General features: G+C 43.8%; 2 protein-coding genes across 2 annotated transcripts in view; both read left to right on the top strand.

Annotated features, from left to right (window-relative positions):
* The window catches only part of LOC135997909 (M1-specific T cell receptor alpha chain-like), a 165,819-nt gene that overhangs the window by 60,231 nt on the left and 79,331 nt on the right, over positions 1-26,257 (top strand). The window lies entirely within an intron of this gene.
* Positions 1,857-24,350, top strand: LOC135997908 (Ig heavy chain Mem5-like). Its single transcript, XM_065650829.1, has 7 exons — positions 1,857-1,976; positions 2,366-2,686; positions 19,158-19,214; positions 21,724-22,008; positions 22,672-22,734; positions 23,075-23,191; positions 23,780-24,350. The coding sequence occupies exons 1-6, from the start codon at positions 1,919-1,921 to the stop codon at positions 23,188-23,190; spliced, it is 900 nt and encodes a 299-aa protein (XP_065506901.1). The 5' UTR covers positions 1,857-1,918; the 3' UTR covers position 23,191; positions 23,780-24,350.

The following is a 26,257-nucleotide window of genomic DNA, read 5'->3' as shown; positions in this document are numbered from 1 at the left end:
CCTCTGGCAATGGCCTCTGGGTGTATGTGAGGGGGAAAGGGAGAGCCTCCACCAATCTTTTGCTGACTGAGTTTTCTCCTCTCCACTCTGTCCAGGAACCCTGCCTCCAGCAGCAAGCTCTGGCCAGCAGTAACCTCCCAGGCTCCTGGAAGCAGCCAGTCAACTGGTCAAATGGGGATCCATGTTAATCCCCATCCTTCCAAAGCCAGGATCTGAGTTGGTGTACATGGTCGTACAACCTCAGCACATGTGCATGTACCTGGGTCTGCAACTTTACAAAAGAGCATCACAACGTAAAATTTAACAAGACCACACACCATACATACAAAAGATGCCAAAAATACATAACCATGGTGAATAGCTCCCCTGACTCCTCCTTGTGCCACTTTTTTAGCCACCGCTATTACTTTTGTATCACTTGCATATTTTTCTCTGGAGTTTCACTTTTGTAGACAAAAAGGAAAGTGTGTTTTCCTCAAAACTCCTCTAAAAAGCTGTTTTTGCAAGTCATCAGGCTAATGGAAAATTCCAAGTTTCAGTTTTCCCCTATGCCCTGGCACATGTCACCTGCAAGGATGTGAATGTGCCTGTGAGTTTTTCACAGAATCATAGGAAGGTTGAAGTTGGAGGGCACTTCAGGAGATCATCTGGTCCAAGCCCCTACTCAAGCAAGGCCACCTAAACCAGGTGTCGCAGGACCACACCTACACAGCTTGTGAATATTGCCAAGAATGGAGACCCAGCAGCCTCTTTGGGCAACCTGTGCCAGTGCTCAGACACCCTCACAGTGAAAAGCTCTTTCCTGATTTTCAAATGGATCCTCTCGTATTTCAGCTTGCACGCATTGCCCCTTGACCTGTCACTGAGCACCACTGCAAAGAGCCTGGCCCAGACATCCCTGCACCCTCCCTTCATCGGTTTCTACACATTGATGAGACACCACTCAGAGCCTTCTCTGCTCCAGGGTCAACAGTCCAGCTCTCTCAGCATTTCCTCATGTAAGAGGTGCTGCAGTCCCAGAACCATCTTTGTGTCCTTTCTCTACTCTCTCTCCTCTATGCCTGAGTCTCTCTTGTCCTGGGGAGCCATGAAGTGGAGCCAGTGCTCCAGTTGTGGCCTCAGCAGTGTTGAGCAGAGGGGAAGGATCCAGCTCCCGGACCTGCTGGCGATACTCTGTCCAGTGCATCCCAGGATACCATTAGTCACCTTTGCCACAAAAGGCACATTTCTGGTCAAGTAGTTGTCCAAGAGAACACTTGGGTCCTTTTCTCACAACGTGATTTCCATTTGAGCATCTCCCAGGCTGCCCTGGTACGTGGGGTTGTTCCTCCTCAGATGCAGGGCTTTGCGCTTCCCCTTGTGGAACTGCAGGAGGTTCCTGTCAGTCCATTTCTCGGGCTGTCGAGGCCCCTCGGGATGGCAGCACAGACCTCGGAGTGTCTTGGTCTCCGCGGGCAGGGGATGGGAGTGAGGCCAGGGCGGGCTGGGGTGCGGGGCACGGGGAGGGTCCTGCGAGGGGACGCTACGGCCCCACAGCCCGTCCCTGGCGCTGGGGCTGGGGCCGGCCGAGGCAGCGACCCCCTTCCGCAGGGCCGGGCAGGGCGACAAGCCGGGCCAGCGCCGGAGCCGCGCCGGGAGCCGAGGGCCAGGAGCCTTGGTCTGCCGCGCCGCCGCGCTCCTCGTCTGCCGACGGCCCTGCCCCGCGGCCGTCCCCGCACCGCCCCTTCTCCTGCCCGCAAGGGGCCGCGGCCCCGGGGGCCGGGCCGGGTCTGTCGGGGGCGGGCGGAGGCGTCGGCGCTGCCGCGGAGGGGCCGAGGCGGCGGGGCGGGCAGCAGCTGCCCGAGCGCGGCTCCGCTCGGCTCCTGTGCGGCTCCCGCGGGGCCCTTCGGCCCCGGCCGGCCCCTTTGCGCAGGGCGCGATGGCGCCCGGGCTGGGGCCGTGGCTCCTGGCCTTGTCCTTGGCCGCGGGGCCGGCAGGTGAGAGCCGGGCGGGGAGGACAGCGAGCCCGGGGCTGGGGCTGCCCGCTCCTGGGGCGGCCCTGCCCGTCCCGGGGCCCCGGGGCTGCGGCTGCTCCCGCGCCGGGCGCGCTGTCGCCTGGCGCTCGCCTTCCTTAGCGGGGAAGCGGACGGAGGGCGGGAGAGGCCGAGGCCGAGGCTTTCGGTCGGCGGCTCGGGCCCAAGGGTCGGGGCAGGCGCGGCTCAGCCCCGGGGAGGGCAGGCGGGGCGTTGTCCCGGGCGCGGGGCTTTGCCGGGAGAGAGGGGGTGGCGGCTGTGGCTGTGCCGGGCCGGGGGGCGCCGGGCCGGCGGGTGAACGGTCTCGGGCCGTGGGCGCGCCCTGCCCGGCTGCCTGCGCTCTCCGTCCGCAGGGGTGTGTGCGCAGCTGAGGCTGGTGGAGGCCGGCGGAGGGCTGCGAGCGCCCGGGGACTCCGTGCTCCTCTCCTGCCGGGGATACGGCCTCACCTTCGGGAATTACTACGTTTACTGGTACCGTCAGGCACCCGGTGGCAGACCCGAGTGGCTGTCCTTTATCAGCCAGGACTCCTCAGTTCGTAAATTCGGTCCATCAGTGGAGGGTCGAGCCACGGCATCCCGGGACAATTCCCGATCTGAGGCGTCTCTCAGCCTGCGCCTCCTGCGTCATGGCGACTCTGGCCGCTACTTCTGTGCTGTTCACACGGGGACAGGAAATCCAGCTGAGCTTTAACACAAACCTGGTGGGGCCCAGCACAGAATTCATGAGTGCTGAACTAACTCCGTGGTTCGCTCAGAGAGAGAGGGGCCATTACTGCACACCACATGGTTCTGGGCTTTCTGCAGGAACTCTTTTCCTGAAACTGCCAATTTCTGTCTCCTGAGCCCCAGACGCAGTGTTTTATTCTGAGGAGGTGGTTCATTGTATTTCTGTCACCCAACCAGCCTGGCCACTGTGTCTGCCTGTGGCCTTTCTGTGCCTTCCACCTGTTCCTTTTTTCCCTTGGTTACACAAAGCACTTGGACTTTGGCATCATAATAGCCTTGCAACGTAATTGCCCGCTTCCCTTGATCCTTTCACGTGCCATTTCCTTGTGCCAGTGAGACCAAAGGAGTGGGTGAACAGCCCTGATTTTGTTTCAGCTGCATTTCAGGGTGATGAGATCAAGCAAAGACATCTGCGGTGTGGTGGCAAGCAGGGAATACTGGGGCCTTGCAATGCACTTTCAGCTCCAACGCCTCCTATATTTATGTGGTCTGGTATCAGCAGTGTCCTGGTGGACCCCTGCAGTACTTGCTGCAGAGCAAGGGTCAGGGAGACTCTTACAGCCACAGCCAAGAGGTTTGCCTGCCAGGCTGACAAGAGCTCTGGGACCCTGATCATCACCAAACTGGAACTGGAAGACAGTGCGCTGTATTACTGCACCTTGCAGGGACCACAGTGAGAGACACTTGGGGCATGCCTGAACATCAGCTTTCTGCCCTCCTGCTGTCCCCTCCTGCATGTTCACAGATGTCACAGCCCGTCTCGGTGAGTCAGTGAATGGGGTGTGCTCAGGCTTAGAGAGAGGTGGGTTTCATCATGCCTGACTGCTGTCAGTCATCCAGAGGATATGATACGATCAGATAGGATAAAATAGAATAGAATTAGAATAGACTATTTCAGTTGGAAGGGACATACAATGACCATCTAGTTCAACTGCCTGACTACTTCAGGGCTGACCAAGTTAAAGCATGTTATTAAGGGCATTGTCCAAATGCCTCTTTAACACTGACAGTCATCAACCACCTCTCTAGGAAGCCTGTTCCCTGGTTTGACTGCCCACTCAGTAAGCTAATGCTTCCTAAACCTGCCATGATGCAGCTTCAAACCCTTCCCATGCATCCTGTCACTGGATACCAGGGAGAAGTGATCAGCACCTCCTTCTCCACTTCCCTTCCTCAGGAACCTGTAGAGAGCAATGAGATCACCCCTCAGCCTCCTTTTCTCCAAACTAGACAAACTCAAAATTCTTAGCCACTCCCCATAGGACTTTTCTTCTAGCCTTTATGGGGGAAGGCCTGACACAGTAAAACTGAGCAGTGCAGATCTGTGGACAGAGAGGAGCTGATGAGAGGTGAGCAGGAGCTGCCCATCCTTGCTAACTGGGCAGGGACAGAGAAGTACTTAGAGGTTTCCACAAGGGAGCTTAGCATGCCCTCTCCTGCCTTCCATGCATTGCATAAGTTGAGGCGATAATCCTTCCCCTCTGCTCACACAATCATTTAATGGCTGAGGTTGGAAGGGACCTCCAGAGGTCATCCGGCCCAACTGCTCTGCTTTAGCAGGGCCAGCTAGAACCTGATGTCCAGACATCTTCTGAACATCTCCAAGCATGGAGACTTCTCAAGCTTCCTGGGCAACCTGTCCTAGTGCTCGCTCACCATCACACTGAAGAAGTGGTTTTTAACATTTAGAGGAATTCCTTGAGCTATTGTGACCTGTTCATCCTTGTCTCCTGGAGCTGCAGGTGCCTTTTCTCAGGTGCAGACAGAGACCTTTGGCCCTACAGTAGGGAAGGTCTCAGAGGCTCTCATGCTCGCCTGCCACAACGCTGTTGTACCCATCACTGACAGCAGCTACACTTGGGACTGGATCCATCAGACTCCTGGCAGAGACCTGTGGCATGTAGTGCTGAAGTTTCCTTTCACAGGACTGCAGCACATTGATTCTTCCTTCCAGACCCAAGTCACCAGCTCTGCGGAGCCCTCCAGGAACCGGCTCTCCCTGGAAGTGCTCTGGCCATCAGCTGCAGACACGGCCACCTATTTCTGCAGCACCAGAGAGCTGGAAAAGGACACAGTGCTTGAAACACAGGCACGGCCAGGGCAGAGCTGGAAGGAAGGATTTTAAATCCAGCCTGGTCTTTTGTGGTTGCTGCAAGGCAAGATTCTTCCCAGACTTCTCAAGACTAGTCTGGACTGGCTTTTTCCAGAAACAGGCACAGAGGTGCTGCAGTAGCAGTCTCTCTCACAAGCACACACAAAACGGTGAACATGCTGTTACTTTCTTGCTTTCTTCTCATTCTTTCCCACAGGCAGAAAGTGACAGGGAAAGAGGTTTGTTCTTTTGGAAGAAGTGCAACAAGCATTGAAAGAATTAAAATTTAAACATGGAAAGACAGAACTTAATTACATTTGGACACCTTACATTGTTCAGGGAGTCTTAGAGCAATGTTGCAGCAGTGCATAACAACAGTCAATCGGTGGTACCCGAGAAAATGGGCACTGCATCAGGAACTACACTGCCGAGATGATTTTTCCCAGGATATGATGAAAAATTTCTTTTCTCCATTCCTAGCTTCAGCTTCATGTGAATAAACATACATGTCCATACTCTGAGAACCTAGCATTCATTTCTGTATTTGGAAGTGTAGATTTTCATGGAAGTGCATTTGCTTGTATGTCTCCATATGCAAATGCATCCGTATGCTTTTATGCATACATCCATTGCCTTTGAATAATACCCCAAGCCTGCAAGTATTTGAGAAGAAACTAGACAACACTGTCAGACACATGGTTTGAACTGTGGGGTTGTCCTGTGCAGGGACAGGAGCTGGACTCGATGAAGCCTGTGGGTCTTTTCCAACTCAGGATATTCTATGGTTCTATGCCCTGGTTGTCCTATACAAACTAGAGATACATGGGAGGTCAGTTATCCCCAAACATTGCCCTGATTAACACATTTGGCTCTGTGGAAGAATTGCTGCTGTGGATTAATTGAAGAGCCATTCAACACAGTAGACTGCCTCTCGGGCCAATGTCAGATGTCTTGCAAAGGCTATAAATAGAAAGCGAATGCTATGTTATTTCTTCTGTTACTACCCTCCTTTCTTGTAGGTTTCAGCAGTTCAGGGATTTCCCCAAGCAGAGATTATAGATCTCATCTTAAATCACTACTTTTAGCTGTCCTCTCCATTGTGAAGGTTGTGAGTTACTGTTTGGTTTTAAATATCTAGTTTTCTAAGATCACCTACACTGTGTCCAGGGAATTCATAACCAGTAACATTTCTGTCTTGGTTAAACGGTTGAATGGAGTGGTTCTGTCCACAGAAGAACATAATGCACACCACATCCTTTAAGAGAAAAGTCACTTGACAGATGTATCCCAGAACCAACTCTTTTTGCCAATAAAAGCCATGGACCCAGCCTCTTATAAACGTATTATTAAATCAGGTGAACATGCTGTGAGCTAAGCTCATAGTGAACTGTGGCCCTTCCCCACCAAAAAAAAAAAAAAAAAAAAAAATTGTGTTAAAGTAGAATTATTCTGGAAGTACCAGGATAGTTTGTTCTGGATAGAAGCAGTGTAGACCTTTCAGCAGGGCTGAAGGAATTCAAACAATCATGCATGCAACAATAACCTGCTAGCAAAAAAAAGAAACTAAATGTGTAGAAATAACAACTAGTTCCCCTCTAAAATGTATCTTCATCTGCCTAGGACACTTTTCTAGAGGAAAGGAGACTTCCTTTCTTCTCTTTTCCTCTGAAACAGAATTCAAGGAGACGTCTTCAGTATCACCTTGTGGAACACAGTCTAAACATTCTGACATCTCACTCGTGAAGCTGGAGCGCCTCCTGCGATTCTTTGCAGAGGATAAACTAGGACAGTGAAAGGAAAAGGCAGAACTCAATTTTTAAATGGAACAAATTCAAGTTTGTGGCTTGTGGGAGGCTGTGAAGACAGGTGTGTTTCTGTGGCCACCCAGATGGAAGAATGCTGTTTAACTGCATCTGAGATCTGGGTGACAAGCAAGGAGTGGTCTCACTGCTTTGAGAAGATTTGGCAGCAACTGAAGGATGTGGGAGAGGCACCTGTATGCACGCAGGCCTGTGCCAGGAGCTATTTAAAGCTTGTTCTTTTTATCCTGCCAACAATTCAAGAGCCTGAAAGCATCACATCATCCAATTTGTCAGCTTACTTGGAGGACTGAGAAATAAGGAGGAGAAGACAATTTGACACAATAAAGGGAAGAGCAGATGAACATGTCTGGAATCAAAAACAGTGATTAAAAATGAGAAATACACTTTTGTACTTGGTAGCAACAATAATGCAAACATTGTGTAATACAGCAGGGAACCAGACAGATTTGTGAACAGGATGAAATAATGCTATTTCCTTTTGTGTCTTAGAAATGAATTTAAGGATTCAGAAACTGTTCCACAGTTCCAGGTAACCATTGATCAAAATCATTAAAGGAAGATAAAAATAAAATTAAAAAACAACGTAGTCAACTGTAACTAGATGTTCCTCACCTTCAAACTCAGCTGAAAGCATGTCTATATAAATGAAAGGTCCAAAGCATAGACAGTGTTCAAATAATCTAGTTCAGAAAATCAAAGAAATTAGAAAAATGGTGCATATAATTATGAAAAAACTTCCAAGACCCTTATAAAAGTGACACTCAAACAAGAAATATTATTAGGTTGGTGCAAAAGTAATTGTATTTTTGGACCATGAATTTTAAATCATTATAACTAGGCTTAAGCATGTCTTAATCAGAATAGGAACCATTACAATCAACACATTTTCACCAATGAGAAATAAGTTTGTTTATTCCTGTAAGTGTAAAAATCTGTGCTTTGGGATTTGACAAACTCTTGGAAATCATTTTCTTCATCCTGCTGGTTGTGGAAGCGTTTTCCATGGAAAAAATTGTCAAGAAGCTTGAAGAAGTGGCAGTTGGTTGGCAAGAGGTCAGGTGAATCAGGTGGATGAGGCAAAACTTCGTAGCCCAATTCATTCAACTTTCGAAGTACTGGTTGTGCAACGTGTGGTTGGGCGTTGTCATAAAGAAAAATTGGGCCCTTTCTGATGGCCCATGCCCTCAGCAGGTGCTGCAGTTTTCAGTGCATCTCATTGATTTGCTGAGCATACTTCTCAGAGTATATTAATGGTTTTGCTGGGATTCAGAAAGCTGTAGTGTATCAGACCGACAGCAGAGCACCAAACAGTGACCATGATGTTTTTTTAGTGCAAGGTTGGCTTTGGGAAGTGCTTTGGAGGATCTTCTTGGTCCAGCCACTGAGCTTGTTGTTGCTGTTTTTCATATAAAATCCACTTTTCATTGCACATCACAATAGAGAAATGGTTTGGTTTTGTTGCATAGAATAAGAGGAGATGAGACTTCAAAATGATGATTTTTTAAATTTTTGATCAGCTCATGAGGCATCCACTTATCGAGCTTTTTCAGCTTTCAAATTTGCTTCAAATGCCGAATGACCATAGAATGGTGGAAGTTGAATTCTTTGGCACCTTCTCGTGTAGTTGTAAGGCGACCAGCTTCAATGATTGCTCTTAACTGATTGTTGTCAACTTCCGACGGCCAGTGGCTATGCTCTTCATCTTCAAGGCTCTTGTCTCCTTTGCAAAACTTCTTGAACCACCACTGCACTGCATGTTTGTTACCAGTTCCTGGGCCAAATGTGTTGTTGATGTTGTGAGTTGTCTCTGCTGCTTTATGACCCATTTTGAACTCGAATTAAAAAATTGCTCGAATTTGCTTTTTATCTAACATAATTTCCATGGTCTAAATTAAATATAAAATAAACAGCAACTAATAAGTCCAAAACAAAAAACCAGACCAAAATGAAGAAACAAAAACCAACAAACAACCAAACATAATATGAGAAAAGCACATTAAAATGATGTGTAACATACACCACATTTATTTAAGAATGTATTCTAATACCAAAGAGCAAATTTCAACAATGCAAAAACTGCAGTTCCTTTTGCACCAACCTAATGAAAATCAAATACCTGAGTAAATTATCAACTTTAGCACATTAAGACAGAGCCCACTAAACCACTATCAGCTAAACAAAGACAACTTTTGAACACTTCATAAACATGGACTTGTTTTTTATTTGGCATGAAAATAGACTTTGAGAATCTAAATACTTGAAGGTCTAGAAAGAGTTAGGAAATGTAGAATGAAACTAAATTGAAAATTAATAAGACTTGGACAGCTGGTCCCCAGATATTATTTAAAATATTTCACCCTAGCTCTCTTGATGTCTGTTAAAAGACAAACCAGTAATCAGGTCCATTAAATGAGAACAGCTCTAACAACTCAAAAGAAACAATATTCCCTTTTGACAAGTATGGGCAATATTTTAGTGAGAGATTAATATGATTCTATCTACCAAAAAAAGCAATGATTATTATACTTTTAGTGTATAGCAAGCTCTCTGGAATAGTATTAGATTGTTCACAAGTAGAACAGTATAGAGGAAGAGGAAAAGAAAGCCAAGCTCTTCAAAGGACATGAAAGTGGAGACATCACCTGGCACTGAAAAAAGCATGTGTTTTTGTAAAACTATCTACCACTGTGGGGACTACGTACCACAGTGATTGAAAAGGACTGAACCACTATACACAAATTGTCTTAGTGACTGCCTTGTCTTGAAGGTGGAAACATGGTGCCTTGTGTAGTGTCTTTTTTCTTATGCACACACACAAATTTGATTCCTATAATGACACAGACAGCAGGAAGACCTCTTCGTGCAGGGCCAGTTTCCCCAACATTCATTGTCAGATCTTGGATCTTGCAAGGGACATAATTTTACACATCTGACTGTTGGCTCAGGTTCAGCAAGTGGGGATTAATGGACTGTATATTAGATGTTTTCATTTAAGCTTAGCATTATGTTCTTTTGTTGGTCTCAGAGCACAGAGAAGGTAAGATTTGTTCACACTTTTTTGGTAAGAACAAAGATCCTTTTATCTTCATATCCAACAGTGATGAGAAGCAGATGCATGAAGAACAAGAGCAGGAGAATAGAAAGGGTACTTCCCGCTAGTAATCTCCATGCTATTTGACATCAGAACAAGAGTTTTGAATCACATTTGGTTTCTTTCTATTTACCTGGTATGTGGCAATAATGGAAGATCAGTGAGAAGAATTGTAACTACACGCAAGTGACTGCAGCTGGGGTGTAGAAAAAACACATAGATGACAAGTAGAATCTCTGTGTTTAGATAACAGGCCTGTGAAAAAAGGTCTTAAAGGCACCTTATCATACGTACTTGAAATTCCTTTAGGCAAAGAACAAAGCAATGTGATAAACTGTGCCTATGTGAATCCCTGATATACAGGCGAAAAAAGCAGGTTTGTTGATCTTCACCAGGGTCTGAATTCTGCAGTGCCTTGGTCTCTGCTTGTGTGACCTCTGCCTGGGAGCTTATACGCTATTTTGGAGATCCTCCGGGTAGCGAGGTAACAAAAATCAGTTTGCTCTTTGCGTTGCATCTGTGGCTTGTGGTTGTTCCTGTGACCTGTCTGCATCGGCTCACACACCTGGGAATCCTGAAAGTCAGACTTATCTGTAAAGACTGAGTCAAAGAAGGCATCAAGTGCCTCAGCTTCTTCAGTGTCTTTTGCCTCCAGATGCCCTATCCCAGTCAGCACTGGGACCGCATTTTCTCTAGCCTTCCTTTGGCTGATGGTGTACCTCTAGAAACCTTTCTGTTGCCCTTCAGATCTCTTGCTAGATTCAACTCCAGATGCACTTTGGCTTTCCTAACCCAATCCCTACATGATCAGACAGGGTTTCTGTAACACTCCCAGATCATCTTTCTCTGCTTCCAACTCGTGCACGTTTCCTTTTTATTTATGAGATTATTCAGGAGCCCCTTCTTCATCATCTTGGCCTCCTGCCACCTTTGCTTGACTTACTGCTTCCTCAATATGAATTATTCTTGAGCTTGAAGAAGCTGATCTCTGAAAATCAAGCAGCCCTCCTAGACCCCACCTCTGTCCAGGACCATAACCCATGGGATTCTTCCAAGCAAATCACTGAAGAGTCCAAATTCTGCTCTCCTGAAGTGCAGGGCTGTGGTCCTGCATTGGTTTTTGCATTGTTCCCTGTTCTCTGGATCCTGAGCCCAAACACTGCATCATCACTGCAGCCAAGTCTGCCCCTCACCTTCACATCATCCACAAGTGCTTTGTTATTTGCAAGTAGGAGGTCCAGATCCTTAATCACTTGTGTTAGGTAGTTTTCATGGGTACATGCCAGAAAACTGCATGATTGTTTGTACCCTGCTGTGCTGTCCCTCCAGCAGACATTTGGCACTGTTCATGGTTCATGGGAACCAGGGCAAGCAACCATGAGGCTTCTACCAGTTGTCTGAAGAAGGCCTTGTCTGCTTCTTCTTCCTGATCAGGTGATCTCTAGTAGCTACCCACCACAATGTCACCCTCACTGATCTGCGTCTAATCCTTAGCTGGGTCACTGCACATCCCAAAGAAGAACTCCACATATTCCAGCTGCTCTCTGACATAAAGGGCAATTACTTGTCCTTGCCTTCCCAGACTGTCTTTCCTAAACTGCCTGGCTCCATCCACTACAGTACTTCTTGTAAGCTACCCCACCACACATCCATGATCTCAGAGCTTTACAACCAAGCCTCAGAGGAAAACCTGGGCCATGCTGGACAGGAGCCTAAGCAATGTGCACTAGTCTGCACTTCACCATCCATTTCAGTTCTTGAATCATGTGAACTATCCCACTATAACACTGTGTTGTCAATGAGATCATAGCCTTGCAACTGCTAGTAGAACTCTTATTTATCTCATTTTTTTTCTCCATATTCCACGCATTTGTGCACAGGCACTTTAAGGAGACACCCAGTCATGCTGATATCAGAGAAACTGTATGAGATTTTTTTCCCCCATAATACTTCCTTATTTATGTATAAACACTTGAAGTGCACCCCTTTCAGCCCTTTTTTTATTATCATGAAGTCTATCCTGTTCATATTGCTCCTTATAAATTTTGTACCAACCCTTCCCACCACTTTCTTGGTTGATTATTGATAATTCTTTTGCTTCTCATGTTGTTCCTAATAAATATTTTCTTATCAGGTTGGCCAGCCTGTTGGCAAAGATGTTTTTGTTCCATTTAGTTAGGTAGGTCCCATCTCTTCCAAACAGTCCTCAGTCCTCAAAAAGGGTCCCATGGTCATGAAAACCAAGCTACTTTTGCCAATGCCAGCTGTACAACTGTGACCAGCAGCATCCACCCACTCCTTCTCACCACTCTCCCTTTCACCATCAGGGTCAAAGGTGGGCCACCTGGGCCCACGTGCCCTCGACCATTACCCCCAGAGTCTACTGGCTACTTTCCAGGACTCCCCTGGTGATATCATTTATACTCACATGAAAGAAAATCATAGAATCATAGAATTGTTTAGGTTTGAAAAGACTTTTAAGATCATCAAGTCCAACCATTACCTAACATTGCCAAGTCTACCACGAAACCATGTCCCTAAGCACCACATTTATGCACCCTTTAAATACCTCCATGGATGGTGACTCAACCACTTTCCTGGGAAGCTTGTCCCTGGGCCCTTTCAGTGAAGATGTTTTTCCTAATATCTGAACTAAACACTCCCTGGTGCAGCTCGAGGCCATTTCCTCTCGTACCATCACTTGCTAGTTGTGAAAAGAGACCAATACTCATGTCTCTTCAACCTTCTTTCAGATAGTTGTAGAGAGCAATAAGGTCTCCCTTCAGCCTCCTTTTCACCAGGCTAAACAACCCCAGATCCCTCAACTGCTTTTCATAAGACTTCTGGTCCAGCCCCCTCACCAGCTCTGTTGCCCTTCTCTGAACTCTCTCCAGCACCTCAATGTCTTTCTTGTAGTGAGGGGCCCAAAACTGAAAACAGGATTTGAGGTGCAGCCTCACCAGTGCCCAGGACAAGGGGGCAATCACTTCCCCAGTCCAGCTGGCCACACTATTCTTGATGCACGTCACGATGCTGTTGGCCTTCTTGGCCACCTGGGCACACACTGGCTCGTGTTTAGCTGCTGCCAATCAGCACCCCCTTTCTGCCAGGCAGCTTTCCAGCCACTCTTCCCCAAGCCTTTAGCATTGCCTGGGGTTGTTGTGACCCAAGTGCAGGACCTGGTATTTAGCCTTCTTGAATCTCATACAGTTAGCCTCAGCCCATTGATTGAGTCAGTTGAGATCCCTCTGTAGAGCCCTCCTACCCTCAAGCAGATCAACACTCCCACCCAACCTGGTGTCATCTCCAAACTTACTGAGGGTGCACTGAATCCTCTCATCCAGATCATTGATAAAGAGATTAAACAGAACTGAACCCAATACTGAGCCCTGGGGAACACCACTTATGACTGGCCACCAACTGGATTTGACTCCATTCACCAAAACTCTTTGGGTCTGACCTTCCAACCAGTTCTTTACCCAAAGAAGAGTACGCCCATCCAAGCTATGAGCTACCAGCTTCTGCAGGAGAATGCTGTGGGAAACAGTGTCCAAGGCTTTACTAAAGTCCAGGTAAACAACATCCACAGCCTTTCCCTCATCCACTAGGCGGATCGCCTTGTCATAGAAGGAGATCAGGTTGGTCAAGCAGGACCTGCCTTTCATAAACCCGTGTTGACTGGGCCTGATTGCTTGGTTGTCCTTTATCTGCCACATGATGGCACTCACAATGGTCTGCTGCATAACCTTCCCTGTCTCCAAGGTCAGACTGACAGGCCTGTAGTTCCCCAGATCTTCCTTCTGACCCTTCTTACCCTTCTTGTAGAATGGTGTCACATTTGCCAATTTCTAGTGAATTGGGACCTCCCCATTTAGCCAGGATTGCTGATAAATAATTGAAAGTGGCTTGGTGAGCACCTCCACCAGCTCTCTCAGAACCCTTGAGTGGATCCCATCTGGCCCTATAGACTTGTGTGTGTCTAAGTGGTGTAGCAAGTTCCTAACCATTTGCCCTTTGATTATTTGGGCTTCGTTTTGCTCTCCGTCCCTATCTTCTGGCTCAGGGGACTGGGTACCTGGAGCACAACTGGTCTTACCATTGAAGACTAAGGCAAATAAGGTATTTGGTACCTTAGCCTTTCCCCCATCCTCTGTCACTGTATTTCCCCCCGCATCCACTCAAGTATGGAGCTTCTCCTTAGCCTTCGTTTTGTTGCTCATCTATCTATAGAAACATTTTATGTTGCCTTTTACGGCAGTAGCCAGCTTCAGCCCTTCTAATTTTCTCCTTGCATAACCTCACAACATCCTTGAGGTTCTCCTGAGTTGCCTGCCCCTTCTTCTAAAGGTCATAATATTTTCCTCAATTCCAGATGAATCTCTGTGTTCAGCCAGGCTGGTCTTCTTCCCTGCCAGCTCATCTTTCGGCACATGGGAATGGCCTGCTCCTGCACGCTGAAGATTTCCTTTTTGAGGAATGTCCAGTCTTCCTGGACTCCTTTGCCCTTCAGGACTGCCTCCCAAGGAACTCTGTCAACCAGCCTCCTAAACAGGTCAAAGTCTGCCCTTTGGAAATCCAAGGTAGCAGTTCTACTGACTGCCCTCCTTACTTCACCAAGAATAGAAAACTCCATCATTTCATGATCACTATGTCCAGCTGTCACATCAGCCACAAGTCCTTCTCTGTTCACAAACAACGGGTCTGGTAGGTGTCTTCCCTAGTTGGCTCACTGACCAGCTGTGTGAGGAAGTTGTCTTCCACACACTCCAGGAACTCCTGTTTCCTCTCTGCTGTGCTGTATTTCCAGCAGACATCTGGTAAATTGAAGTCCCCCATGAGAACAAGGGGTAGCAATTGTGAGACTTCTGCCAGCTGCTTATAGAAGATATTTGTCAGCCTCTTCATCCTGGTTGAGTGGTCTGTAACAGACTCCCACTAGGATATCTGCCTTGTTGACCTTCCCCCTGATTCTTATCCACAAACACTCAACCCTATTGTCACCATCATTAAGCTCTAGACAACCAAAAGAGCAAGCAGGTGGTAGTAGCCCATAGGTGCAATAAGTTTTGCAAGACTTTTAACAATATCCCCAGTCCAAGTACGTGTCAAGGAGTAAATCTCCTTAGAAAACAGGTTCAGCTCTCAGATGGGGGTTCTGTTCCCTGCAGCAGGGCCCCTTCCATTACTAACACCACTTTTTCTGGTGCTCCTGTATGGCTCATGGTCAGTGGGCTCAGACACCTCATTTGACAGAGCTCCAAGCCCCTGATTTGCTATGACAGTGCTGAATCTATTTTGTAGTTGCAAATCTTTAGGTGAAGAATGAGCTTGGCATAAGAAGTCACAAGCACTTTACCTACTTTCTCATCTTACCTAAAACAGCATAAAAACTTCCTAAGCCACCATATGACCCTCGGGCACTAACTCTCAGAGCCCAGATCATGCACAGTCCTCATGCTCCCGAGTGCTGAAACCAAATTCAAGGTGAAAATGTAGACAGCTTCCTGCAGCACAGAAGGATTTCCCTAAATGCTTTGAAATTGTGCTAAAACTATTCCTTTTTATATTTTCCCCCTGCTTTTTATTCAGCTCGACTCCATGAGACTTTTCAGAGATGTCATGTCATCCCAAATTGTTGGTATTATTTTAGACCATTCTTTTAAAGCCATATCATGTTTCTTCATGTAGTATGTTAGGACAGAAACCACTCAGGAAGTCATGTGACTGCCTGTATAATCCAAAATTCTGTGTAGTGAAAAGGAAGAGATAGTTTTTGTAATGGAATGTATCACTGTGTCTGGGGGCTGGAGTACCACAATGATATAAACAACTTATGGCCCTGTACAAAAACCCAAAGATGGAAAAAAGGTAATATATTTTGGAGAAGAAAGGAGATGGGTGACTGAAATGATTAAGGAGACAAATACAGCCTTCTTTTCATGTTTCTATTTATCCTGGAAATATAGAACTCACAGGGTTTCTAAAAGATGGAAGAAAGAGAGAACTTGGAAATCCTGTATTCAGTCAAGCTATTTGAAATCATTGAACTATTCAATTATTGGTTTTCTGTTTCCAGTTTTGGAAGAAAATGTGGCTCTGGATGCCTTCATGGGACTGCACACATGGATAATTAGGAAAAATATCTGGCTTTTGCTCTTCTGTTTTTACAACACTTTTGAATACCATGACGAAAGAGTTATTTATAGAACTAAGTAGTAGCAGTGTGAGAACAAATAAGCTGGTATTTGGAAGTGGGACCACTCTCACAGTTGAACCAGGTAAGTGTCATTATTTTATTTCTAAATATTATGTTAAAATTAAGGTGGGGGAGGACAAAGGAATCTAATTTTTTGGGTTCACTCTAAGAATCTTCTGCTGCAACAATCCATAAAGTGCACTCTCTCCAGCCAGGATTTCAAGCTGAGTCCTCAGGTTGTATCTGCTTAGGAAGGATTTGGAGGAATAACGGGGCTACCTCTATATATCAGCATTACTCCATGATCCCCAAACACTTGGTGGGCATTACTTAACACGTTATAATTTATTTCCATTCCAGATAGCTCTCTGTCCCAAATTTACTATGAAGTGTCCTATCCTCCAGTGGATGTTCACTGCCTCATTTTGAGCAGGAATGCACAGATCAGCAAAGAGCTGACACTGGAGAGAAGTTCTGAGACAGATCTTTAGCTCTCTGGTATGACAACTTAGTCTTTGACACTGGCACCACACTTAAAGTGTCACCAGGTCACTGGTATAGAGGCAGAGGCAGCAGGAGTTTAAATATAATTTGGCTTAAATTTTCACAGCTGCTTCATGTCCAAGACCACTTAGAATGAATGAAAATTGGCTACCAAGTTGCCTAGGCTTTGAAAATGCAGCTATGGTGAGCAGGGATTATAACAAACCTCAGTTCTTCCTACCTTTACAGAATCACAGAATGTTAGGGATTAGAAGGGACCTCAAAAGCTCATCCAGTCCAATCCCCCTGCCAGAGCAGGAACACCCAGATGAGGTTGCACAGGAACGTGTCCAGGTGGGTTTGAATGTCTCCAGAGAAGGAAACTCCACAACCCTCCTGGGCAGTCTGTTCCAGTGTTCCTTCACCCTCACTGAGAAGAAGTTTCTTCTCAAATTTAAGTGGAACCTCTTGTGTTCCAGCTTGAACCCATTACCCCTTGTCTTACTGTTGGTTGTCACCGAGAAGTGCCTGGCTCCATCCTTGTGACACTCACCTTTTATATATTTATAAACATTAATGAGGTCACCCCTCAGTCTCCTCTTCTCCACACTCAAGAGCCCCAGCTCCCTCAGCCTTTCCTCACATGGGAGATGCTCCACTCCCTTCAGCATCTTCGTGGCTGTGCTGGACTCTCTCCAGCAGTTCCGTATCCTTCTTGAACTGAAGGACCCAGAACTGGAATTATTTGGAATTTTTGGAATTTCATAAAGTACAAAAAAGGTGGATGTCACCCCAACCTTTTCAGGGGGAGTGTGAATTTTGGGGCAGTAGGCGAGTGTGTTAGGTTGATCTTTGTTACCAGGTGCATACCTTAAAACTTGTTATGATGCTTTTGGAAATCTGCATGTCTTTTAAGTGCTGCAAAAATGTCTCCTGTAATTTTACATGCCTAAAACTTCCTTCTCTCATTCCAGAAGGACATAGGTCTCTCTTAGTTGCTGCGTAATATCTGTCCAGGTCTGTAGGATATATGCATGGGAATCAATGTCTGTTTTGGAACAATTTAACTCTGCCCCCCATTCCAAAGGGACAAAGGAATAAAAATTGATTCTGAAGAAAAATCTGTTCTTTCCAAACAGCGAATCATCAATTATAAATGTAGGACCACAAGAAACTGCCAGATTCCATTGTTTTAACATCGGTCAATATTGATTTGAATATGGTACTTGTCAAAAAAAAAAAAAAAGTCAAATATACCATAGAGAAGACTAGATTTTGGCAAGAAAAAACCAACAAAACATAGTCTAAGAGCTGGCAGGTGTAAGATTGAGCAATGGCGTTTCCATTTCAGACATTTACAGAATTGCTTATATGATAGTCTGTCTCAGAAAGTGTCTTATGTTTTTTTTAAAAAAAAGTTTAGCATGTTGGTTTTTCTGCTGACAAGAAAAAACTTGTTTCTAATTGGCTCAAGGTAGCACATGGCTCACTGATTTCAGGAAGATATTCTTGGTTTAAGGAAAATTTTGCACTACATTATTCAAAATTCTGAAACATCTTCAATGACTTTCACACAATTTGCTTTAGACAACAATTCATTTGACAAAATAAAGCTATTAGCCTTGTCTTCTCCACTACCCTGAAATCTTTAAATCTTTCTGTCTCTGTTTTTCCTACCTATCTTCTCTGACATCCTGATGCAAAATTACACGAAACTTTAGTTAAGTTTCCATGCTGCTCAATGATTTCTCTTTTTCTAGCTCAGGATAGGATGACGTTTTTAAAGATGCACAAAGACTTTAGAGTTATGCTTGACAGTAAAAGATAATAGGCCTTAGCCATCTAAGAAACTCAGTGTGTGTTGAAATAATAAGTTGAAACCAAAACTTTCAGAACTTGACCCCTTTGTTGCTAAATTTAGATTTCACAGGATCACAGAATCACAGGATAGTTGGGTTTTGAAGTGACCTCTGGAGGTCCAGCCCACCTGCTAAAGCAGGTTCACCTAGAGTAGATTGCACAGGATTTCTTTGGGAGATACTAATATGCATTTTAAGATGCTAAGAACAGTTGTACTTTATTAAGTGAATTTTTTGAGAATCACCAAACATAAAATGACGTGGAAAACATCCATTAGTAGTTACCATAGGATATTGAAGGCATATTCTCCTCTTGATGGCTCAGTTAAGGACAAATAATGTTTTTGGTTTGGTTTGTTCTAGATAAAACTTTAATTAAGAAAACTAAGGCCCATAACATTGTGGAATATATAGCTCTTTCCATGACTTTGTAAGATTAAAGGGAAAAAGAAGTAGAACCTTTTTGTGCTAATAAAATGCTACTGCCAGAACATAATATAAAAATCCCTCCCAAAAGCAAGCAGTGGCAGGAATTTATGGCTGTATTTTCAGGTAATGCAAAGTAGCGGGATTCAGTTGAGGCTTCTGGGGTCTCATAGAGAAATAATTCTGCTTTAACTACAGTTGCACAGTGGGCATTTGTTCTTGCTGAGGATCTTACCCAGTGAGTTATGCCAGAGAAGCAACTTGCCAGTACACTGGCTGTTGGGAAATACTGGAGGTCAGAAAACACAAAATGCCTCTAAAGATCTTCTCAGATAACAAAGAATGCACAGTACTAAGAAGGTCTGGCAAAACCATGGTACAGCACCTGGAAAGGAAATGTATGTCAGAAGAAAGGCGAAATGAGCCTTTTTTGATTTACGTGTCTTAACTGTGTGTAACTGCTGCTCTGTTTTTTGGGAAGGGGACTCAACTGACCGTGGAGCCAGGTAGGTATTTTTTTGTGCTTTAACCTCTTCTGAGTTGTTCTTGTTTGGATTTTCACTTTTTTTCCTTTTCTTCCTCCTAAAATTCAGGCAGTCATTCTCTCATGTTTTAAAGCCACTGATTAGGCACTTCCTATGCATAGCTTCTTGATATGCAATTAGAAAATTTAAGTCCAAAAACATGCTGATCATATATTTGGGGATTTTCGAAAGAATTTGGGATCCAAAATGGTGAGTCATGGCTTCTATCATGCTGAATTTCTTTGGGACCTAACAGCGGTCCACTAACTGGGCGTCCTAATAATCTTTTCATAGTAGTTGTTAGATTTCAAAGCTATGCTTGAACGGTCTGAAGGGAACTAAAGATCTTGTGGAGACTGACATTTAAGTTCCTAAGAATTTCTATTCTGTCAGAGTTAGAAAGACAGCACTGAGGGGAGAGAAAGATAATATACAAAAACATTAAATGGAATCTTATGCAATATTTCTAGTACTAGTTTAATCTTACTAAACTGCTCACAGTTTGAGTTTAACCGAATAGGTCAAATGAAGTCAATGAATGTTGACTTAGAGTCACAGAGTTGTGACTGTTTCCATCTACTTTTTAGGTATTTATGTATCTATTAATTTATTGCCCATGAATTTATGGTAAAGTATTGCTTGGCTTTCACCTCAGTTCCTCAGAATTGGAGTGTGGGTGGTGGGGGAAATGGAGTAAAATTAGAGCCCCTTGAACAGAACTTGAAAAAATACCCTGTAATGAATAAGATCTGAGGAATCTCTTGACCAGGCTGCAAGACAGATGCTATGCATAATCCAAGGCCTAATGCACCCTTTTTTAGCAAAAAGGCCCTTCTGGATGCTTCTGTCGAATTGGATGTGTAAATCCTTTTGATGTGTCTCAGCCTTTCCTAAGCTGAGCCCTTTTTGGCAAGGAAGAATATTAGATGATTCCTTTCACTGTCATGTTTTTATTATAATTCATGTTGCTAATATTGTTCTGATGTTGGTATGTGGAATTGCCCTAGTTTCTCCACATATGACCTGAGGGCAAAGATTTTATCTTTTTAAAAAATATTTGTTTTCTGAAAAGACATCCCCTTCAAGTCTGAACAATCTTACTTCATTACTTGTATGTCTTATGAGAAATTCTCAGAGGAGACTGATGCTACATGGTTGAAATTCAGGTTTTTGCAGTTTTCAAGCCTTTGTCATTCACATATATTGCTTGGAACTGAGAATTCAACTCTAAAATTATTTCAAACCAGAAAAAAATATATCTGAAAGTTTTGGAGTAACTCTCCTAAAAGATGCATGAGAGAGAAAGGATACCAAATCCTATGAAAACTTGTAAGCATCTTTTAGGTTATTTCAAAACTCCAGTTTTAGGGCACATTTTTCATTCCTTGATGTTTGTTGTAGTGTTGTACCTAAAGAATCACCACTGAAGGTTATTATACTAAGCTAAGGAAGATTGTAAGAGGGCTTATCCAGGGACATCAAGTTCATAGGCTTTGAGGTGTTCTTCCCTTCAATTCAATTTATTATACAAATTCTGCATTATACATCTAACTGCCACTGGAGCTGTGGGACTAATAATATGGCACAGCACATGGATGAGAAAGGTCACACATTTAGAACAGCAACAAGAACTTTTGTTGAACTGACTACCAATCATATTCTCTTTTCATAGTCTCCAGACTGGGTTGGAATATCTTACACCATGTGCAATGTCTAGTGAGGAAAACCTTCCCCACAATTGAAAGTTCTTGACCTTATCAGAAACTCCTGGAGAAGTGGAGATAAGCAATTCATAGACTTTTATTGCGTCTTTCCTACTTTCCCATCTTAGAGACAGAAATCCTTACTGCATCTGAGCATTTGTTATTGAAAAAAACAACCTTGTCCCCCACTCCAACAGCTGTACTTCATTTCTGCAAATGATGTCATTGGAGTAACCTTGCACAACAGGGAAGCAACAAACTGACTTCTCTTTGCCCTATTGCTCTTGCTGTGGTTAGGCCTTTTAGCCACATCAAAACAAGATTTGGGGTAGGGGAGGGAGAGTGAAGAAAAAACAGTTATTCCCTCATGTCTCATGCATATGCAAGACAGTCCTTCATAGAAGTGTTACTTTTAGGAATCAAATTGTTGAAAAAGCAGAATAATTGGACTCTTGTAGTGGCATGTATAGAAGTTCTCTTCTCCTTTGCAGGTCTCTCACTTACAAAATAAAGAATTCACATATAGGCACAAGCTTTGGCAAAAGGACGCTTAGAATGCTGTGGAATTAAAGCTTCCTTAGAAAATCTACTCTCATAGACCCTTTCTGTCTCTGATCTGGTCTTCTGGAAGCAGCAGCAAGAAATAATGACCCCAGAAAAGAAAGGCAGTTAGTAACAGATAATGCTAGAGATTAGTCACAGTTGGAGTATATATGAACTTTAGATGACTTAGCACTCAGGCAAGCTTTTGCAATAAAATAACTTTTTTTTTTTTTTTTTTTTTACAGTTGATCAAAAAAGTTCAGTCCCACAAGTCATTGTGATGAAATCAAAGAATCTGAAAGAAGATGGCAGCATTGGGAAAGCAGCTTGTTTGGCAAGGAATTCCTATACAAAGCATATCAGCTTGGAGATGTCCTCTAATGAGGTCGTATATGAACAAAATACACCCATTTTGACATCAGAGGGGTTATACAGTACTATTCAGGTGGTCAATGTGACAAAAAGCACAGAGGTGACCTGCTCGGCCAAGTTCAACAGCAGCACTATTACAGAAAGCACAACATCGCCAGGTACAATTTTGTGGTACAGCCACAACTTATTTCTAAAGGTAGCATATTCTAGTGCTTGCTGTTTCTCCTGCTAGTAAGTATTGCCCTGGGTAACCAGCAGAAGTGGGAAAGACATCTGGTACATAAGCAGGTAGAGCTGAAAGATATTTTAAAACATCTGAAATAAATGGTCTTAAATGTTTGAGAACCTGGAGTTGCTTTTTTGGAGGGGAAAGGGGCGGGGCACAGAAACACGATCTTTTTTAAAAATGTACATTTACTTATGACTAAATACTTCAACACATAGCAGCAAACCTCCTAGACCACAACCTTAAAGAGTCTTTCTAAAACCAACAAAAAGTTAAAATGGTGGTGTGTTGGTTTTGTTTGCTGGTTTGTTTGTTGTTTTTTTTCCTAAGAAAACAATATATCTTGGGGGATAGTTTTTGTCATCATGAAGCTCATTCAAATAGTAAAACCAAAACAACTCAGGAATTCTTTTGTTTCCTAGAATTGCATGGAGAAATTTTCTCCTCAAATTAATGTTAAAATTAGTGACCGATCACCTGAGCCTTAGACGTCACTGACTACATATTCCAATACGAAGGATCATTTGAACGTTTTGTTTAGTCCTTTTAAAAATTTGAATATAATTTATAATGTCTTTTCTTTATCATGCTACAGAAAAGGAGGCTGAAGAACCAGTAACAGGGAAGGTTTGCAACACCACAGACACCTCTGCACAAGGTTAGTTACCTAAATAGATTGTGAAGTTACTTTGTCAGGGATAAACGCATGGTAATGTGTTTTCTCAGAGGTAGAGGAATCAGAATAAAACACCTTCACCAAACACAACCTGCTTTTTCAAGGTAGGTAGTTTAGTAACAGACAAACAACAGGAAGCAAAATCCAGTCTAGACAGACATGCTCCTCTCCTGTTGTTGTCATGTTTCTCTATAATATTTTCCTTTGCTGCTGTTTCTTTCTTCGAAACTATTACCTGTGGGTTTTTTTCCACTTTCTGCCAATATCACAATATCCAAATCTACACCATTATCTGTCCCATCTTTTCTCTATCACTAAGCAGATACCAAAGTGGAGAAAGCAAACATGTTGTCTGTGGCTGTGTTGGGTTTGAGAGTCCTGCTGGCAAAAAGCATCGCCTTCAATACACTCATGAGTATCAAGTTGTTTCTTTTCTGAGGTAAGGAAGCACATAGCTTGATATGTACAAATACTGGAAGCATATGCCAGGAATGAGGGCCTGTTTTTGTGTACTTCTCTAACACCACAAGCAGTGATACCTCTTAGTCTGCTCCTGTTTCCATTAAATAGCTCTTGTAGGTTTCTGGGGAAATAATGACAACAAACCAAACAAACCCAAAAATACAGCCCCCCCTAAACCACAAACAAAACAGCCCCTTTCTGTACAAAAAGCTCATGCTTGGTGGCTAGTCCCCAATTTTTCTTTGCAGCAAACTTGCTTTCCTCGGGTATTACCAGAAGTGCCTAAGACATCTCATTGACTACTTCAAATAGCAGAACACAAAGCCTGGAGAAAAAACAAGACAAAGAAGGAGTCAAAATCAAGGCTTCCAAAACACAAATGTGTGAAGTGGTGGGAGGAAAGAGAGGAGAGGGGGAGGATTTTTAAATTAAGGTATCCAAAGAGGCAAAAAATAGTTCAGCCTAAGTTGTGTGAAACTACTTGTCTTGATCTGACAACTACCAAACAGTGGCATATATGCCCAATTGCTTTAAATATAGTTTAAAACACACTTTTCTCTTCTAGGCGGTGGGGAAGCAAGGCAACAGCAATCTGAAGAACAGCAGGGGAGAACATGTACCAGCAGCACAATGGGTTCAACAGCCAGTGTCAAATCTGCTGACAATAACCACCGGGAACACAATGCAGCATCCTCCCTTTAGACATTTTATACTGTCGAATCCTGCCTAGCTAGTTTATTTAGTTTTAAGAGCTGTAATTGCTTTTGCTATTTATTTTTCTCCATGAACTGGGGAGAGTGTATTTTTCCTCATCTCCCTGCTAAGCAGAAATTCATCTCCCCAGTCTTCTAGCATTTGCAGCCAACCTGCTTCAATAGTTCTAAAAAATTCAAACATCACTCTGGGTATATGATCCTTTTAAAGCACCTTCTACAGGCATATTGCATTGTTCATGTGTTACTGCTGAGAGAATTCAGGCACAGTAGATGCTATTTATAGCTTTAATGTTTTTTAGATAGCTTTAATAACAGTAATTTTCTAGTGTAGATGAGACTATCTGTGTTGGATCTGAAGTGATTCACTTCAATCAGATAATGTTCAAACATAGAAGCATTTCTTTATTAAACCTGTATTTCTTCTGCAAAGTGTATGGCACATGCATTTTTGGTTATTGTAGTAGTGACCAAAATAAAGTTTTACTAAACCAAAATGCTGTGGTTTGTTCTGTGTTTTCTGTTCTGAATTTGGGATAGAGATTGCAGAAATCCAACTGTCCAAATGACCAGTGAGATTAGAAATGCAGCTTTGATAACCTAGATTTCCTGTTGGCTGAATTTGTTTGTTCTAGACTTTGTACAGGGAAGCAGAGATTCTCTTTGGCACATTAAGAAGCTGCAGTGGGGCCATGGATTCTAGACTTAGGGGACTCAAATGAGGTTTTGTCTTTCAGATCACTTTGAAGAGACCTCAGCAAAATATTTTTGCATCATAGCAAAAAAGAGATATATGTCTAAGAAGAAATCAGTTAAGAGATAGCTTTATGTGAGCACAAGGAAGGAAAACGCACATATCATAAGAGAAGAAAATGTGCTGGTTTTTTCCACTTGTTGATACTAAGAAGAGGTCAACAGGATATATAGTGGCTTATTGGAGCGATAGTTTCCATAGCAACTTGGTTATTAGTCAAAAAGACCCCAACGCACATATTCACTGACTCATCTCTCTCTCACAAGCAACAGGCAGGATGCTGTGGTCAACATTTTTGACTAAGTTACACCATGCAAGATTAACTCCCGCTTGTTTTGAAAAACAAGTTAACCACATCCTGAAGGTGAAATAAGGTTTTTCACATACTGGCTGAGTTACTGCTGGCTTCAAAACAGCCTCTGCAAAGTGCATAGTAAGGTCTGTTTAATTAAGCTTTGTCAGGTTAGTTGCTCAGACCCTGCAGACACCTGGAGGAAGACCCTCACCCTGTGCAAAAGTGAAATCTGCATGACAAATCCAAAACCAGTACAATGCTTATTTAGTGTGTTTTACCACTGTAATGTACATCAGGAGGACTTGTTCCCTAGTATTTTTGTCCTTATTAGGACTAGCTTTTGTCCTCATTATGATTAGCTTCCTGTGGCAAGGAGCAACCTACGCCATCTTAGACTAACTGGAAATAAGGAGGAACTGGAAACATTGACATTTCCCTCGTGTCCATCTGACTACGCCATTTTTGCCTAAGGGAGTATTCTTCAAACTTAGGTCTGGCCTAGGGTTAAGCAACTGTTCCCAACACTGTTGCTGTTCGCAGAATAGGAACAACCTTCTGAGATCCATTCAATCAAAGCAGAAGCTTGCTTTTAAGTGCCTCCAAACAGTATTCTCTCTCCACCCAGTGTTAGAGCCTAGAAACAGCTGGTGTGAACATCTGTCTTCATATGCAAGTGCATATATCTAAGCTGCAGAGTCTGTGGATTTGTGTCTTTCTTTGCTTGGCATTAATGCTCATGGCTCTTTGCAATGGTACGTTTCTCTCTATCCTCACCTCAGGTCCTAAGGATCTATCCAGCAGGTCCGGGCCATGCTAAGTCACACAGCAAATGTACCTGTCTCAGGGGGCTAGAAAGTTTTCCTCTTTGTAGGTAAGGTCATGCATGTATCAGACTGGGAACGTGAATGCCTTGAAGTTGCTCACTGGGAGTATCTCCTCACCTCTTCTGTTTAATTGCAGTTGAGTTGTGGGTAGGTTTGTTTGTTTGAAGTTCCTGATTTACACTCTTTCTCCTTAATGCAGCCATAAAAGAAGATGTTCATCTGGTACATGCCAGTCAACAGCATGCCCATAACCACTAAAGCTATAATTGAAGTCTACCAGAAGCTTCTAGGTAAGTTTAAAAGTACTTGGGAAGGATCTCATTAAGAGATCACCAAAATTATCACCCAAGCAAAGAGAATCAACAAGGCAAGTCTTTCACTAGTGAAATTCTCCACAATTTGCTCAGAACGACTGCTCAAAGGTATCCTCCTACTTTTTCTGCCATGTGTCAGCAAG

This window comes from Caloenas nicobarica, chromosome 24, assembly GCF_036013445.1.
Source record: "Caloenas nicobarica isolate bCalNic1 chromosome 24, bCalNic1.hap1, whole genome shotgun sequence".
Lineage (NCBI taxonomy): Eukaryota > Metazoa > Chordata > Aves > Columbiformes > Columbidae > Caloenas > Caloenas nicobarica.
Note: the sequence above shows the minus strand (reverse complement) of the source record. Positions and strands in the feature narration are given on the sequence as shown.

Bases quoted from the DNA above. Each gene is read 5' to 3' on its own strand.
- LOC135997908 (XM_065650829.1), top strand. From the start codon at position 1,919: ATGGCGCCCGGGCTGGGGCCGTGGCTCCTGGCCTTGTCCTTGGCCGCG. The intron at 1,977-2,365 runs GTGAGAGCCGGG...CTCCGTCCGCAG, and splicing joins CTTGGCCGCGGGGCCGGCAG to GGGTGTGTGCGCAGCTGAGG. The intron at 22,009-22,671 runs GTACAATTTTGT...ATCATGCTACAG, and splicing joins AGAAAGCACAACATCGCCAG to AAAAGGAGGCTGAAGAACCA.